At 36.2% G+C, this 14558-nt stretch overlaps 1 protein-coding gene across 4 annotated transcripts in view; it reads right to left on the bottom strand.

The window, feature by feature from the left end:
- The window catches only part of UBR3 (ubiquitin protein ligase E3 component n-recognin 3), a 240113-nt gene that overhangs the window by 81445 nt on the left and 144110 nt on the right, over positions 1-14558 (bottom strand). For all 4 annotated transcript variants that reach the window (XM_014785872.2, XM_014785873.2, XM_087435378.1 and 1 more), the window contains 2 exons: positions 6884-7017; positions 621-731 (listed from right to left, as the gene is read on the bottom strand). In XM_014785872.2, the coding sequence (XP_014641358.2) occupies positions 621-731; positions 6884-7017 (245 nt within the window). The remainder of the gene's footprint in view (positions 1-620; positions 732-6883; positions 7018-14558) is intronic.

Raw genomic sequence — 14558 nt, 5'->3', positions numbered from 1 at the left:
CAAGAAAGTGAGGCTAGGAAGAGCTACTGCACTAGGAAAAATGCTAAGGGGTTAAAGGAGTAGAGATCTTGATGTCAGAAGCAAAACACACTAATGAGAATGGAAATAAGATAATTTGAAGAAAAATCATATAAAAAGATGATATAGGGCCCAGCCCCGTGGCTTATCGGTTAAGTGCGTGCGCTCCCCTGCTGGCGGCCCAGGTTCAGATCCCGGGCATGCACCGACACACCGCTTCTCCGGCCATGCTGAGGCTGCGTCCCACATACAGCAACTAGAAGGATGTGCAGCTATGACATACAACTATCTACTGGGGCTTTGGAGGGAAAAAATAAATAAATAAAATCTTTAAAAAAAAAAAAAAGATGATATGATAGGATATTAAAGCTTAATATTTCAGAGCTAGAGTAGCAATGTCTAAAATTACAGCCACAGAAGTCAGTTGCTAAAGTGAAGTAAAGAAATGAAATCCCTGAAGTTGAAGAGGGCAAGGAACTAAGAGGCTGGATAGTTCAAATGGCAAGTCAAGTCACCCAAGATGAATCAGGATGTACATACTGTAAAAATATTTACTACCTGGAAAGATACATACACCTTTAAAAATGTTTTAATCAACTTACCCGTAATGATTCCATGTAAGATTTATGACAATCTATATGTAATGTGTGGCCACAGGTTTGTACATAAACACCTCCTTCCCAGCCAATTGATACTGCCAAGAGACAAGAACTCTTAAAAAAAGAATAGACAAAATATAATTAATTTTAAAGAAGTATAAACAAATTTAAATATATTCACATATACTTCTACATGATCTCATATTGTTAGACTAATGTGGAGTTTGTATTTTTGTGATATAAAGTAACGCCTAACTAGACAGCCCTCAGGCAGTATCTTCAAACTTGAACACCATGAAGTTTTAGCTTCCAAATATCTATGCTCATAATGAAAGAGAATGATTATGAATTATTCTCCACCCCATTAAATATAAGCTCTTAGTATTATACTGTAATTCAATGTAAACTACACTGCTATTGATTGTTTTACCTGTTCTTTGTGGCACTTAATCTCTCTGTGATATCTGACATGAACAACTTCCTTCTTAAAGTGACTACTTCCCTCTGGCTTCCATAATGCAACTCCCTTTTGGTTTTCCTCAAAATCTCTTTAACCATTTGGTGTAGGCCTCCTTCTAAGATTCTTCTTCTTTGCCTGTCCCTTCAAGGTTTATATTCCTCAAGGTTCTATTCTTAGTGCTACTCCATTCGCATTAATATTATCCTCCTGAATGATTTAATCAGCAATTTCAACTACTCTCCAAGCCTGGGTCTCTTACCTGAGTGCCAGATACAAATACTCAGCTGCCAACTAGAAATCTCCAGTTTGATGTCCCTCAAATAACATAAAATCAGCGTCAAAAACTTGTCCTTTTCTCCACGAATCTTTCTTTTCCTCTTGGTTTAAAAACTCCACAATCCATTTAGTCACCAAATAAGAAAGCCAAGCATTATTCTACATCACACCCTTTTCTTCACATCACAGTAATAGCTCCCAAACCATATGGATTCTATTTCCTAATTAACCCACGATTTTGGCATCTCCTCTTCATTCCCACCACAATATTCAAATCTGTATCATTTGTTGTGAGGGTTCTTAAATAAAGCTTCCTAACTGGTCTCCTTCACTCCAATTTCTTTTCTCCATGATGCATCCTCCACATATCTTTCTAAAGTACAAATTGGGTCATAAGGATAACCAAAAAAGTGCCTTAACATTTATAAGTGTTTAATGTAACATACAAGAAAGAAGAGACCCAGATTATATAAACAAACTACATACTCTTTCAAAATTTGTTTTAAAAGTGAATTGCTTTCATTTCCTCTTTTTCTTAAATCTCTAACTTTTCTGCTATTTCCTTCCTTTCAACCTATAAACAGGCGTAGACTTTTCCTCCTAAAATAATTTTCTTTTAATTTTCATTTGGCCTTGGTCAAACATCATTTGGGCCTGAACTTGAGTTCACCTTCTAGAGTCTGTAGTAAATAGATGGCCAAGCCAGAGCAATATTAGGCACAAGGTCTATCATGAGTGACAGCATATAATGAAAGATTTGAGAGCCACCAAAACTGAGTAAATCTTCAAATTTGATTTTTATAGTGGAAAGAAATTTATGCATTAAAATGTAAGATGACCAAATTACCTTTAAACAATAGTAAACAAAGTTCCAATATTAAATCAAGACTCTTCACCAGCATCTAAAAACTGAAAATATTACACAGTGCACTTCCCAGCCAATTTAAAGATGTGCAGCAGCACAAATCAAATACTCACAGCAGGTAAGCTAGCTTCTACTGTTACAAATCAGAAAAACAACAGGAGTCCTGCTCATCTCTGTTTTATGTTTTACAGCTGCTTGAAGTAGAAGCAGATTTTGGCGTTAGATCATTTTAGAATGGTTGGTAGTTAATAAACAAGCTTCTCTCTTTGGCAATGTATTATGAAAATGTAATTAATCTTTCTTTTTAATAAAAGCAGTTAGCTTTTAAAACTGAAAATAGTAAGTCATTTGTCTATATAACTGTTAGATGTTTTATTTCAATCTGCTAGAGTCAAAAAAGGCAGGAAAAGGGGCTGGCCCACTGGCACAAGCGGTTAAGTGCACACACACTGCTGCGGCGGCCTGTGGTTCACCAGTTCGGATCCCGGGCACGCACCTACGCAGCACTTGTCAGGCCATGCTGTGGCGGCATCCCATATAAAGTGGAGGGAGATGGGCCAAGGATATTAGCCCAGGGCCAGTCTTCCTCGGCACAAAGAGGAGGATTGGCAGATGTTAGCTCAGGGCCAATCTTCCTCACGAAGGGGAAAAAAAAAAAAGGCAGGAAAACATTTGCCAGTATGAGACTAATATTTTAGAAAGACTTCAAAGATGTGCCACCACTGTGTTAAGTGGTTAATATTGAATCTTCACAACCTCAATATTGATTAAAAGTTCTTACAGTGAGTGGTGTTAGCCCTTCTTAAAAAAACGAATGAAAAGTCTACCAAGATCACTCAGTTATAAGTGGTACAGCCCAAGTTCAAACCCAAGTCTATCTGACTCCAAAGCTCAGGCTCCCTACTTTCTGTGTCATATCTCTCATATGTAACACTTCCAGTTTCAATAGTAAAGGTACTGTCTTACATGACTAAATTCTACATGTCAACTCTCTAAAATGCATGCATTTGATCTGAAAAGAGCAGAATCCGCACTGATTCTGCTTTAATTCTATAATCAGTATCAGTGCCCACTGATAGCAACTCTCCTGCTGTATTCAGTCTACCTGGCTACAAAACTCTGGTACTTCATGCTAGAGTAATTTAGTAAGAAATCCAATAAGCATCTACAACACACATAGTATGTGCTAGGCCCTGAGGGGACTATAAAACCAATATAAGAAATGGTCCTACCAGCCCCGTGGCTTAGCAGTTAAGTGCGCGCGCTCTGCTACTGGCGGCCCGGGGTTCGGATCCTGGGCGCGCACCGACGCACCGCTTCTCCGGCCATGCTGAGGCCACGTCCCACATACAGCAACTAGAAGGATGTGCAACTATGACATACAACTATCTACTGGGGCTTTGGGGAAAAAAAAGGAGGAGGATTGGCAATGGATGTTAGCTCAGAGCCGGTCTTCCTCAGCAAAAAAAAAGAGGAGGATTAGCATGGATGTTAGCTCAGGGCAGATCTTCCTCACAAAAAAAAAAAAAAAGAAATGGCCCTAGACCTCCAGAGGCATACAGTCCAGGGCGCACACCACATATACATAAAATAACCATTACGAAAGTACAGTCATGTGCCACATAACGTTTTGGTCAACGATGGTCTGCATACACAACAGTGGTCCCATAAGATTGGTCCCATACAGCCTAGGTGTGTAGTAGGTTATACCATCTAGGTTTGTGTAAGCACTGCAGGGGAGGAAGAAATTTTCCTAGACCCTTCTAGGTTCTTCTGGCTGGTCTAAGAATTAAATTGACATGAAACAGATTAACAGGAGAAAACAAACAAAAGTTTAATAACAGGTATACATGGAAGAAACCCAGGAAAACCCAGTAACTCATCAAAACAGCCAAAGCCCTCACCTTAAATACCATCCTCAGCTAAAGACAAAAGAAGATGTTGGGGGTGGGGAGAGTCAGGAACTTCAAAGGAAGGAAGGCAATTCACAGGTAGGTGAGAAGGAGCAAATGTTTAGAAAACAAGTGTTTTTTTGGCCACACAGAAACAGAAGCACACAGAGGGGAACCCAACAAAAAGGCTTTTCTAGTTCTTCCCTATCTACCACCTACTTCATGTTATGCCAAGGTGATAGCTCTATTCCTGAGACGGGTTTTTTTTAATCTGATTTCTTTTAGGCAATTAAAGGGAAGGTAACAAGAAAAACTTTCTGAGTCGTTTGTTTCTTAAAAACAATCAGCCTAGGGGCTGGCCCGGTAGCATAGCGGTTAAGATCGCACGCTCCGCTTTGGCGGCCCAGGGTTTGCGGGTTCAGAGCCCAGGCGCGGACTGATGAACCACTTATCAAACCATGCTGTGGCGGTGTCCCATATAAAGTAGAGGAAGATGGGCATGGATGTTAGCCCAGGGCCAATCTTCCTCAGCAAAAAGAGGATTGGCAACAGATGTTAGCTCGGGGCTAATCTTCCACAAAAAAAAAAAAAAAAAAAAAAAATCAGCCTAAAATATCTCATGTTAAAGAGACTCATTTTGGGGTGGCAAATTTTGTTCCCCTTCAGTACACTCTGATATTCACACCATGACAAAATCACCTAATATCGCATTTCTCAGAATGTACCCCCGTCAAGTGACACATGACTATACATAAAACCATTAATGTAGAAATAAAATCTCACAATCACTAACAGAAACACAACAGAGATTCAGTCCAGCTCAGATTTCAGTTTAGAACCTTTTTACAAAAAAGATTCTTTTCTAGAAATGAATAATTATTTTGGCTGTAAGAAAGAGATACCCCACTGTTTCTCTCCTTATTAGATCTCCCCTTCCCTCAAAATTATTTTGCTCTTAAGTCTGGGTGATATTTTGATTGTATCAAGTTATTTTTCTTTTCTATTTGGTTTTAGGATTCATCTTTTTGATCAATCATTTACTCTAAAGTGATTCAAGGGCCGGCTCCGTGGCTTAGCGGTTAAGTGCGCACGCTCTGATGCTGGCCGCCCAGGTTCGGATCCCGGGCGCGCCCCGAGGCACCACTTCTCCGTCCAACCCAGGGCCGAGTCCCACGTACAGCAACTAGAAGGATGCGGACCTATGATGTACAACTATCTACTGGGGCTTTGGGGGGAAAAAATGAATAAATAAAATCTTTAAAGTGATTCAAAATCATAAAATTAAAACGAGGATTACGGCTAAAAAAAATTCTAAATAAAGGTGTTAGTAAGTTTCCGCAAAAGCAGAACTTAGCATATAATTTCATGCTTTTCTTCAAAATGAAAATATTGGTATGTGATTAATAAAGTAATATATATATGCTGCAAAAAATTTGAAGAAATAAAGAAAAAAGTCTGAAAGTGTATGTGTTTGTGTGCACACACACATATGTATACGCACACACACAGGCTTCTTTTTCCAAATAATCATAATTTCATTTTAAAGCCTCTGAAAATACATGGAAGCATGGTCCTCATGACCTAACCCAAACTGCCTTATAAGGCCTAACCTGAGCCCTCCTAAATGGGCTAGCTTAAATACTAAAAACACGACTTTACATTTACACTGACCTTTATTACGTGCAAAGTGATCTAAAGAAATTTCTAACCTAGTGGGTTCCTGCATGAAAGACCATTATGAGCCCTATTTTACAGATGAGGAAATTGAGTCTTAGCATATTTATTTGGCCAAGCTCATACTGCTAAGAAATGGCAGAATCAGAACCAAACCTCAGTTTTTCTGATCTGGGACTCTTTCTACCCTACACAACACCTCCCTAACTAGGGCCATCAGCTCCTCCAGAATCCACCAGAATCCTCAGTCTAGACCATTGAACTACACTCTACTCTGACTCTTTATTACTAGCTCAGTTACTGTTTACTCTAATTAAATATTCTGTCTTCCACCTATCCTACTAGTTTCTTTTATTTAAACCAGTGCATTGTGGGCAAGAAAGAATTATATCTGGGAATCTATCAAGATAACCATCTCACATAGCTAACTAAAAATAATGCTTTACTTTATATTTTAAGAATTTTAAGTTATTATCATATGTTTACTTAATCCAAGATACAGCAGATCCAAAAACAACAGGTAAAGGAAACCCTATTTGATAATCCACTCAGGAAACACCAGAAGTGGTACAAAAATTATACAGAGAAGCTAACAATGCTGCTGCTACTAAATAATAGTAGCTGAGTGCTAGAGCCCCTAGGTGCAAAAAGCTGGAAAACAATCTACCAAGTTCACAAGAAACCACAGAAGCCATGAATTAAATCTGCCCTTACTTTACATTTAAGAAGCATCATAATGAGATTTTATTACATATCTTTAAAGGAAAGTTAAAAAAGGAGGCAAAAATCTTGATAAAATATTCATGCCACATCTAAAAGTTTTTATAGAGTTAATATTTATCATTCCATTGTACTGAATTCGTATACCTCACAATAAACACCATTTAAAACAAAGGTATCACATTTATAACCTGAAATTTTTATTCATTAACAGATTTCCATTTCTTTACTAACTACATATTAATTTTTTTTCTAATAGACTTGCAGATTCCAAATAAGAATGACACTTGGTAGAAAGAAACATATAAAGTAACACTCTGAAGGGAAATAATCTTCAATTTTGCAGACAAAAACACTATTTGATAAAAAGGGCACTTACATCCTTAAAATAACGCTGCAATAATGACAGCCTCACGTCATGAACTGCTGCACATGTATCCCAAGGGTAAATCTGCTCTTCTTCGCTGATAGGTAACTTTTTTGGCTCCATGTTGTCACGGCACTGCCCTAAAACTACATTAACAACAGAGAGAAGAGCCCATTAAATAACCAACATATATATCTGATTCACAAAGAAAAGCTGAGTTATTTACCACAAGCTACACTAATTTCTCCACTATTAAAATATTTTTAAAGACCTAAAAAATGATTTTCTAATTTTCTTCTACAGAGAAAATAAAGCTTCAAATATGCCAATATTTATGTTTAAAAATAACACTAAAATGTGAGTATAAACTCATGGATGGACAGACGGATGATGAATGATTTCCAAAAATCTGTCCACTGAAAATGCATAGAAGCTATGACTCTCCAGTATCAATAAACTTTATTTGTAAATATACTGTTTCTCACTAAAAGGAAACAGATACTTGGAGAAAAATCTGAGTCCAGGGTTGGAGAAAGTGCAAGGTGAGCCTGGAATTGTGTGTAATAAAGAGCAAGGAGGTATTCAAACACTGAGGAATAGGCCGTAAGGACCTAAAGGAGGTCTGACTGGCGAAATTTGAGAAAATCTGAGTATTGAAAAGAATAATGATGGTAACAGATAACATATTCATTGATTGAAGAAAGGAACATCAAGTACAGGGTAAATTGTTAGAGTCTCGATGTATCATCCTAGAGGTTACCTACCACCTTAACCAAGTGATCAAACTTGGCTGGCATCACCAATAATGGAACAAACTGTAACTATGAGCCTCCTAATGTGGTGCAATGGAAAGGAACATCATCTATATAATGCCCTTGCCAAAAATGTTTAACTTGAATCTAATAATAAGGAAATAATCCCACAAATCCAGAAAATGAGACATTCTACAGAAAAACTGACCTGGACTCCAAAATTTTAAAAAGCAGCTAGCAAAACTAACAAGAAATGACTAAATGCAATATATGATCTTTGCCTGGATCCTGGAACAAGAAAAGAAAATATCCGCTTTAAAAAATATTGGGACAATTGGAGAATTTAAATATAGAATATTAGATGCTATCAATATTAAATTTCTTGGGTATGATAATGGTACTGTGGTTATATAAAAGAATATCCTTGTTCTTAAGAGATACATTCTGAAGTATTTAGGGATAAAATGTCATGATGTCTTCAATTTTCTTCTGAAAAGTGTGTGTCTACGTAGACAAGAGAGGAAGAGAAAAACAAACATGGCAACATGTTAACAACAGGTGAGTGTAGGTGAAGGGCATTCAACTTTTCTGTATAATATAAAACTTTTCAAAATGAGGAGTTGGGGGAAAAGCTATAAGGCAAAAGAGGGGAAAAACTAATACTGACATTTTATAATTGTAAAACATCAAAGCACAAAAAAAGGGAGTGCGGATATAAACATATAGGGCCATACATTACTATAAGGCACAATAAGCATGGGAAGAGCCATTCTCAGGGAAGGGAATATCAGGTGGATGGATCACTGTGGGCCCCAAGTTTTGGAGAGATTTATAGCAGCAGCAGCAGCAGCAGAAAGAAGAGACAGAAGTAGGCAGATTCTAGTGACTAAAATATAATTAGTCATGATGTATAATCCTCTTAATATGCTGCTGGATTTGGTTTGCTAGGATTTTGTTGAGGATTTTTGCATCTATATTCATAAGGGAAATTGGTCAATCATTTTCTTTTCTTGAGATGTCTTTATCTGGCTTTGGTATTAGGGTAATGCTGGCCACATAGTATGAGTTAGGAAGCATTCCCTCCTCTTTTTTTTAAAACAAGTTTGAGAAGGTTTGGTGTTAATTTTTTAAATGTTTGGTAGAACCACCAGTGAAGCTACCTGGTACCGGGCTTTTATTTATTGTGCAGTTTTTGATTACTGATTCAGTCGTTTTACTTATTTAAGGTCTGTTTAAATTTTCTATTTCTTCTTGAGTCATTTTTGGTAGTTTGTATGTTTCTAGGAACCTACCCATTTAACCTAGGACATCAAATTTGTTGGCACAAAACTGTTCGTAACATTCTCTTATGGTCTTTTTTATTTAAGGTCTGTAAGTAATGTCCCCACTTTCATTTCTGATTTTAGTTATTTGCGTGTTCTCTTTTTTTCTTGGTCAGTCTAGCTAAAAAATTTGTCAATTTTGTTGATATTTTCAAGGAACCAACTTTTGGTTTTGCTGATTGTCTCTACTGTTTTCCTATTTTCTATTTCATTTATCTGTGCTCTAATCTTTATTATTTCTCTCCTTCTGCTACCTTTGGGTTTAGCTTGCTTTTCCTTTTCCAGTTCCTTAAACTTTAAAGTTAGCTTATTGATTTGAGATATTCTTTTTTAACGTAAGCATTTAGAGCTATAAATTTCCCTCTGTGCACTGTTTTCACCGCATCCCATAGGTTTTGGTATGTGGTGTGTTCATGTTCATTTATCTCAAAGTATTTTCTAATTTCACTTGTAATTTCTTCTTTGACCCACTGGTTGTTTAAGAATGTGTTATTTAACATCCACATATTTGTGAACTTTCCAGTCTTCTTTCTGTTATTGGTTTCTAGTTTCATTCTATTGTGGCTGGAAAAGATACTTTAGATGATTTCAATCTCTTTAAATGTATTGAGACTTGTTCTGTGGCCTAATACACAGTCTATCTTGGAGAATGTTCCATGTAAAATTGAGAAATGTGTACTCTACTGTTGTTGGATAGAGTGTTCTATAAAAGTTTGTTAGGTCTAATTGTTTTATAGTGTTGCTCAAGTGTTTTATTTCTTTTTTTGATCTTCTGTCTAGTTCTTCTATTCAACATTAAAAACAGGGCACTGAAGTCTCCAAGTCTTACTATAAAACTATTGCTTTCTCCCTTCAATTCTGTCAATTTCTGCTTCATATATTTTGGGTCTCTGCTGTCTGGTGTGTATATGTTTCTAACTGTTATATTTTCTTGATGGATTGATCCATTTATCAATATATAATGTCCTTCTTGTCCCTTGTAACAATTTTTGACTTAAAATCTATTGTGTCTGCTATTAGCATAGCCACTCCAGCTTTCTTCTGGTTACTATTTGCATGGAATATCTTTTCTCATCCTTTCACTTTCAACCTATTTGTGTTTTTGGATCTAAAAAGTCTCCTACAGGAAGTATATTCAAGTTTTTTCCTCCATTCTGTCAATTTCTGCCTTTTAAATGGAGAGCTTAATTAATTTATATTTCAAGTAATTACTAATTTACAAGGCCTTACTTCTGCCATTTTGCTATTTATTTTCTATATGTTCCTCAATTTGTACATTACTGCCTTCTTTTGTGATTAATTGAATTTTCTAGTGTACTGTTTTGGTTCCTTGATCGTCTCTTTTCTCTTTTTCTTCTTTTCTTTTTTAGCTTTTTCTTAAGTGGTTACCCTGGGGATTATAATTAACATCTTCACTTTCTAACAATCAAGTTTGAATTAATATCATATTAGTTTCAATAGTATACAAAAACTCTGCTCCTTTACAGCTCCACTACCCCTCCCCTCCCCACCTTTTATGTTTTTATCTGAATGCCTGCATTTTTCTACAGATAAGAACATCAGTATTTGGTTTAAAATCTCAATCTGTAGTTCTGTCAGATTTATTTCCTTCTTGCTACATATCTTTTTTAAAGAACTATGAAGATAAAAACACTGACTTTAAGTCTGGACTTTAAGTTTTGCAAAGATTATGAGGATTAACAGAATAGAAAGATTATATAATATTGTATTCTTCTCCTATGGAGAACTGAAGCTCCCAAGGTCAGTAATGTTTACAACAGGCATTCTGTGCAATAGTGAGAAGCATGTAAATCAATACCTTTAAATCTTATCAAAACTGCTATAAAGGTCCTTGATTTAAGCAGTGTTTTGAAGGGTTCCTAATCTCATGTCTGTAATTCAGCACAAGTCAAACGTTAGACTAAGGGGAGAAAGCATGGGACTTTTCTTTGATACACAGTTTCAAGAACAAGCCAATAAAGAATCAGTGGACGCAAGAAAAGGCGAGAGCAACAATCACACCTCACACCCCAACTGTGGTCTCTAAATACCATTTTCCACTACAAAAAAAAATAAGACTTAGAGAAATGGCTGATTTCAGGGCAGGAAATTTATCAGACGAAAATGGTGTAACTTGCCATGCCAGAAAATGTAAAGTCCCAGGTCTACAAGGTTTGTGTCAAAAGGACTCAGGAGATAATTTGAAGAGGCTCTCACTGAACAAAGATGGAAGAATGTCAGCTCAAGAAGAGTTAACTGCAACAGAGGTCATAATAATACAAAAAGTACTAATTAATTATTTTTGGAAAGTGCTAAAGAACTACTACCTCAATATTTTGAGGACTAGTAAATAAAGGGAAAGAATACAGTATTTATTCTGCCTTTCATGTACAATCTATAACTCAGAGTAACTAAAATAGTTGATGAGGTGAAATTTCTTTTACAGAAATATTTCAGCTAATAAACAAAGAAAACATGAAAGAGATTTTGTGATCCTTGATAAACTGGTGAATCTAGGCAAAAATCATCGTGTGCTGCTAATATCTCAGAGAGAACACAGAGTGGACAGAGGGGAACATGCCAAACATCACCGGATACATTCAGCAACATCCAAAAACGTTCGTCAATGATCCAATGATCCATTTTCTTCAAAACGTAAAATGCAGGGGCTGGGGGGGCCGGCACAAGGGAGATATAAAGGGAAGCTATTAATTAAAAGACTACATGGGGACCCTACAATTATAAATAAATTAATTAAACAAAGTAAATTAGAAACAACTGGGGAATTTTGAACACTGACCAGGTATTTGATGGTACTGAGGAAGTAATTTACTTAGGAGTGACTGTGGTTATGTTTAAAAAAACAAGTCCTTTCCTTTTAACAGAAACACTGAAATATTTACAGATGAAATTACATAATGTCTAGAATCTGCTTCAAAATAATTCTAGGGAGAGGGAATAAACAAGATCAACCACAAGTTAATCACTGTTTAAGATTGATGGGGATGTGGATGTTCATTTTACGAGTCTCTTTACTTTAGTATATGATTACAATTTTCCATATACAAATGTAAAAAGAAAAAGAGAAGAGATCAAAATAAAAAAAGAAGTCAGAAGCAAGGAAAAAATAAAGAGTGGTAAAAGGTTGGAGGATTTCAGTGAGGGGGTGAGGCTAAGAAGGAAAGGGAGGAAACAGCCAGAGTTCCAATTAAAATCACTCAGATTTAATGCTTTTTAATGTTAGTTTCTTATTCTTTTCCTTCTATCTTTAAAAAATAAGAGAGCTATACTATAGTGGAATTATCAATAATAATTAGTTTAACTAGTGTATAAAATCACTAAAAAGGGATTAAATAAAGTAACAAGTCAAAGCAACTGAAAAACTATAAAATAATGAACAGATAAAAGTTTAAAACAACAAGAACGTAAGCTGCCTTAGGGCAGGAACTTTGTTTTGTTTTTTTTTCGCATTAGAATAGTGTCTGGCATCTAGGTGCTCAATAAATATTTGTGGAATGAATGAATAAATAAAACATTAAGTTGATGATTATAAAGCATTTGGTGAAGAAGTTATAGACAGTCAAGCAGCAATACTTTGGTTACTATGGTTTCCTCACAGTAGTAAAAAAGAGAAGTAGCTGCAACAGTAGTCAATACTCCCACACATTCCCTTTTTAGGATGCATTTCTGGTCTTGGCAGCTCTACTCGAATGTCCTATTCAATTGGGGTTTCCCAAATCAATTTCATTTGGGAAATGAAATTCCCAACAGGTGGAGAAACTAATTTCCCAGGCACCACATTAGATCCTTTTGCCTATTACCTCTATATTCAAAAGAAGGCAACCAACTTGGCCAGATTATGTCAAGCAACACCTGTATTTGAACTCAGGGGAGTCTCTTATACCTCTTTCCACTTACCATACTAAATCAGAGAGTAAATACCCTACCAAAAAAATGCTCTGGAGAAATATGTAAGAATTTTATTTTCTCTTTGCTTCACACACAGTCCTGTTGAAAAAGGACTGAATTCATTGAGACTAGAGTGTGTAAGAGTTATCACAACCTCAAAACACTTCAGTATGAGAAAGGATGGAGAGCATTCAGACAAATCCCTCAAATCAAAAAAATATTTAACTATAGATTGGCAAACATCAATCAGCAAGCTGTTTCAAGAAAAACTGTTCCTAATAGCTCAAGAAATAAGGGTAAGGCTATCTGAAAATGTCTTATGTAATAAAATATTTAAATTGACAATATTTCTGACCTTAATATGCTTCCAGATTTTAGAACAATTAAATTGCCAAGAAAGCTTAACTCAGGTATTGGCCACGTAGCATTGGTAATATACCATCAAGCTTTAAGGAAAAAGATTGTGTAATATATAGAGACATCTCTCTGTTAAGGGATTCTTCTAACACTTATGTCCAGGAAAATGAGATAAAACCAGATTAAGAATCTTTACTATACAGATCTAAATTGATCCTTGCTACACAGGCAAGGCTGTATACTGCAGGTTCAGTTCCAGACCACTGCAATAAAGTTAATATCACAATAGAGCGAGTCACACGAATTTTTTCGGTTTCCCAGTACATATAAAAGCTATCTTTACACTATGCTGTAGTCTATTAAGTGTGCAATGGCATTATGTATAAAAAATTTACATACCTTAATTTAAAAATACCTTATTGCTAAAAATGCTAACCATCATCTGAGCCTTCAGCAAGTCATAACCTTTTTGCTGGTGGAGAGTTCTGCCTCAGTGTTGATGGCTGCAGACTGATCACGGTGGTGACCGCTGAATTTTAGGGGGCCTACAGCAATTTCTTAAAATAAGACAACAGTGAAGTCTGCTGCATCAATTGACTCTTCCTTTCATGAACGATTTCTTTGTAGCATGCGATGCTGTTTTGCAGCATTTCACCCACAGCAGCACTTCTTTCAAAATTGGAGTCACTCTTCTTGAACCCTGCCGCTGTTTTATCAACTAAATTTATGTAAGTTCTAAATCCTTTGTTGCCATTTCAACAATCTTCACAGCATCTTCACCAGGAATAGAGTCCATCTCAAGAAACCACTTTCTTTGCTCATCCATAAGAAGCAACTCCTTATCTGTTCAAGTTTTATTGTGAGATTGCAGCAATTCAGTCACATCTTCAGGCTCCACTTCTAATTCTAGTTCTCTTGCTACTTCCAAAACATCTGCAGTTACTTCCTCCACTGAAATCTTGAACCCCTCAAAGTTAACCATGAGGGCTGGAATCAACTTCTTCCAAACTCCTGTTAAGGTTGATATTTTGACCTCTTCCTATGATCACAAATGTTCTCATGACATCTAGAATGGTGAATCCTTTCCAGAAGGTTTTCAATTTACTTTCCAGATCCATCAGAGGAATCACTACCTATGGCAGCTATAACCTTACAAAATATATTTATTTATTAAGTAATAAGACTTGAAAATCGAAATGACTCCTTGATCCATGGGCTGCAGAATGGATGTTGTGTTAGCACACATGAAAACAACATTAATCTTGTTGTACGTCTCCATCAGAGCTATTGGGTGATGAGGTGCACTGTCAATAAGCAGTAATATTTTGAAAGGAATCTTTTTTTCTG

Source organism: Ceratotherium simum, chromosome 9, assembly GCF_057802395.1.
Source record: "Ceratotherium simum simum isolate JZ-2026a chromosome 9, ASM5780239v1, whole genome shotgun sequence".
NCBI lineage: Eukaryota > Metazoa > Chordata > Mammalia > Perissodactyla > Rhinocerotidae > Ceratotherium > Ceratotherium simum.
This window is presented reverse-complemented; position numbering and strand designations above follow the sequence as displayed.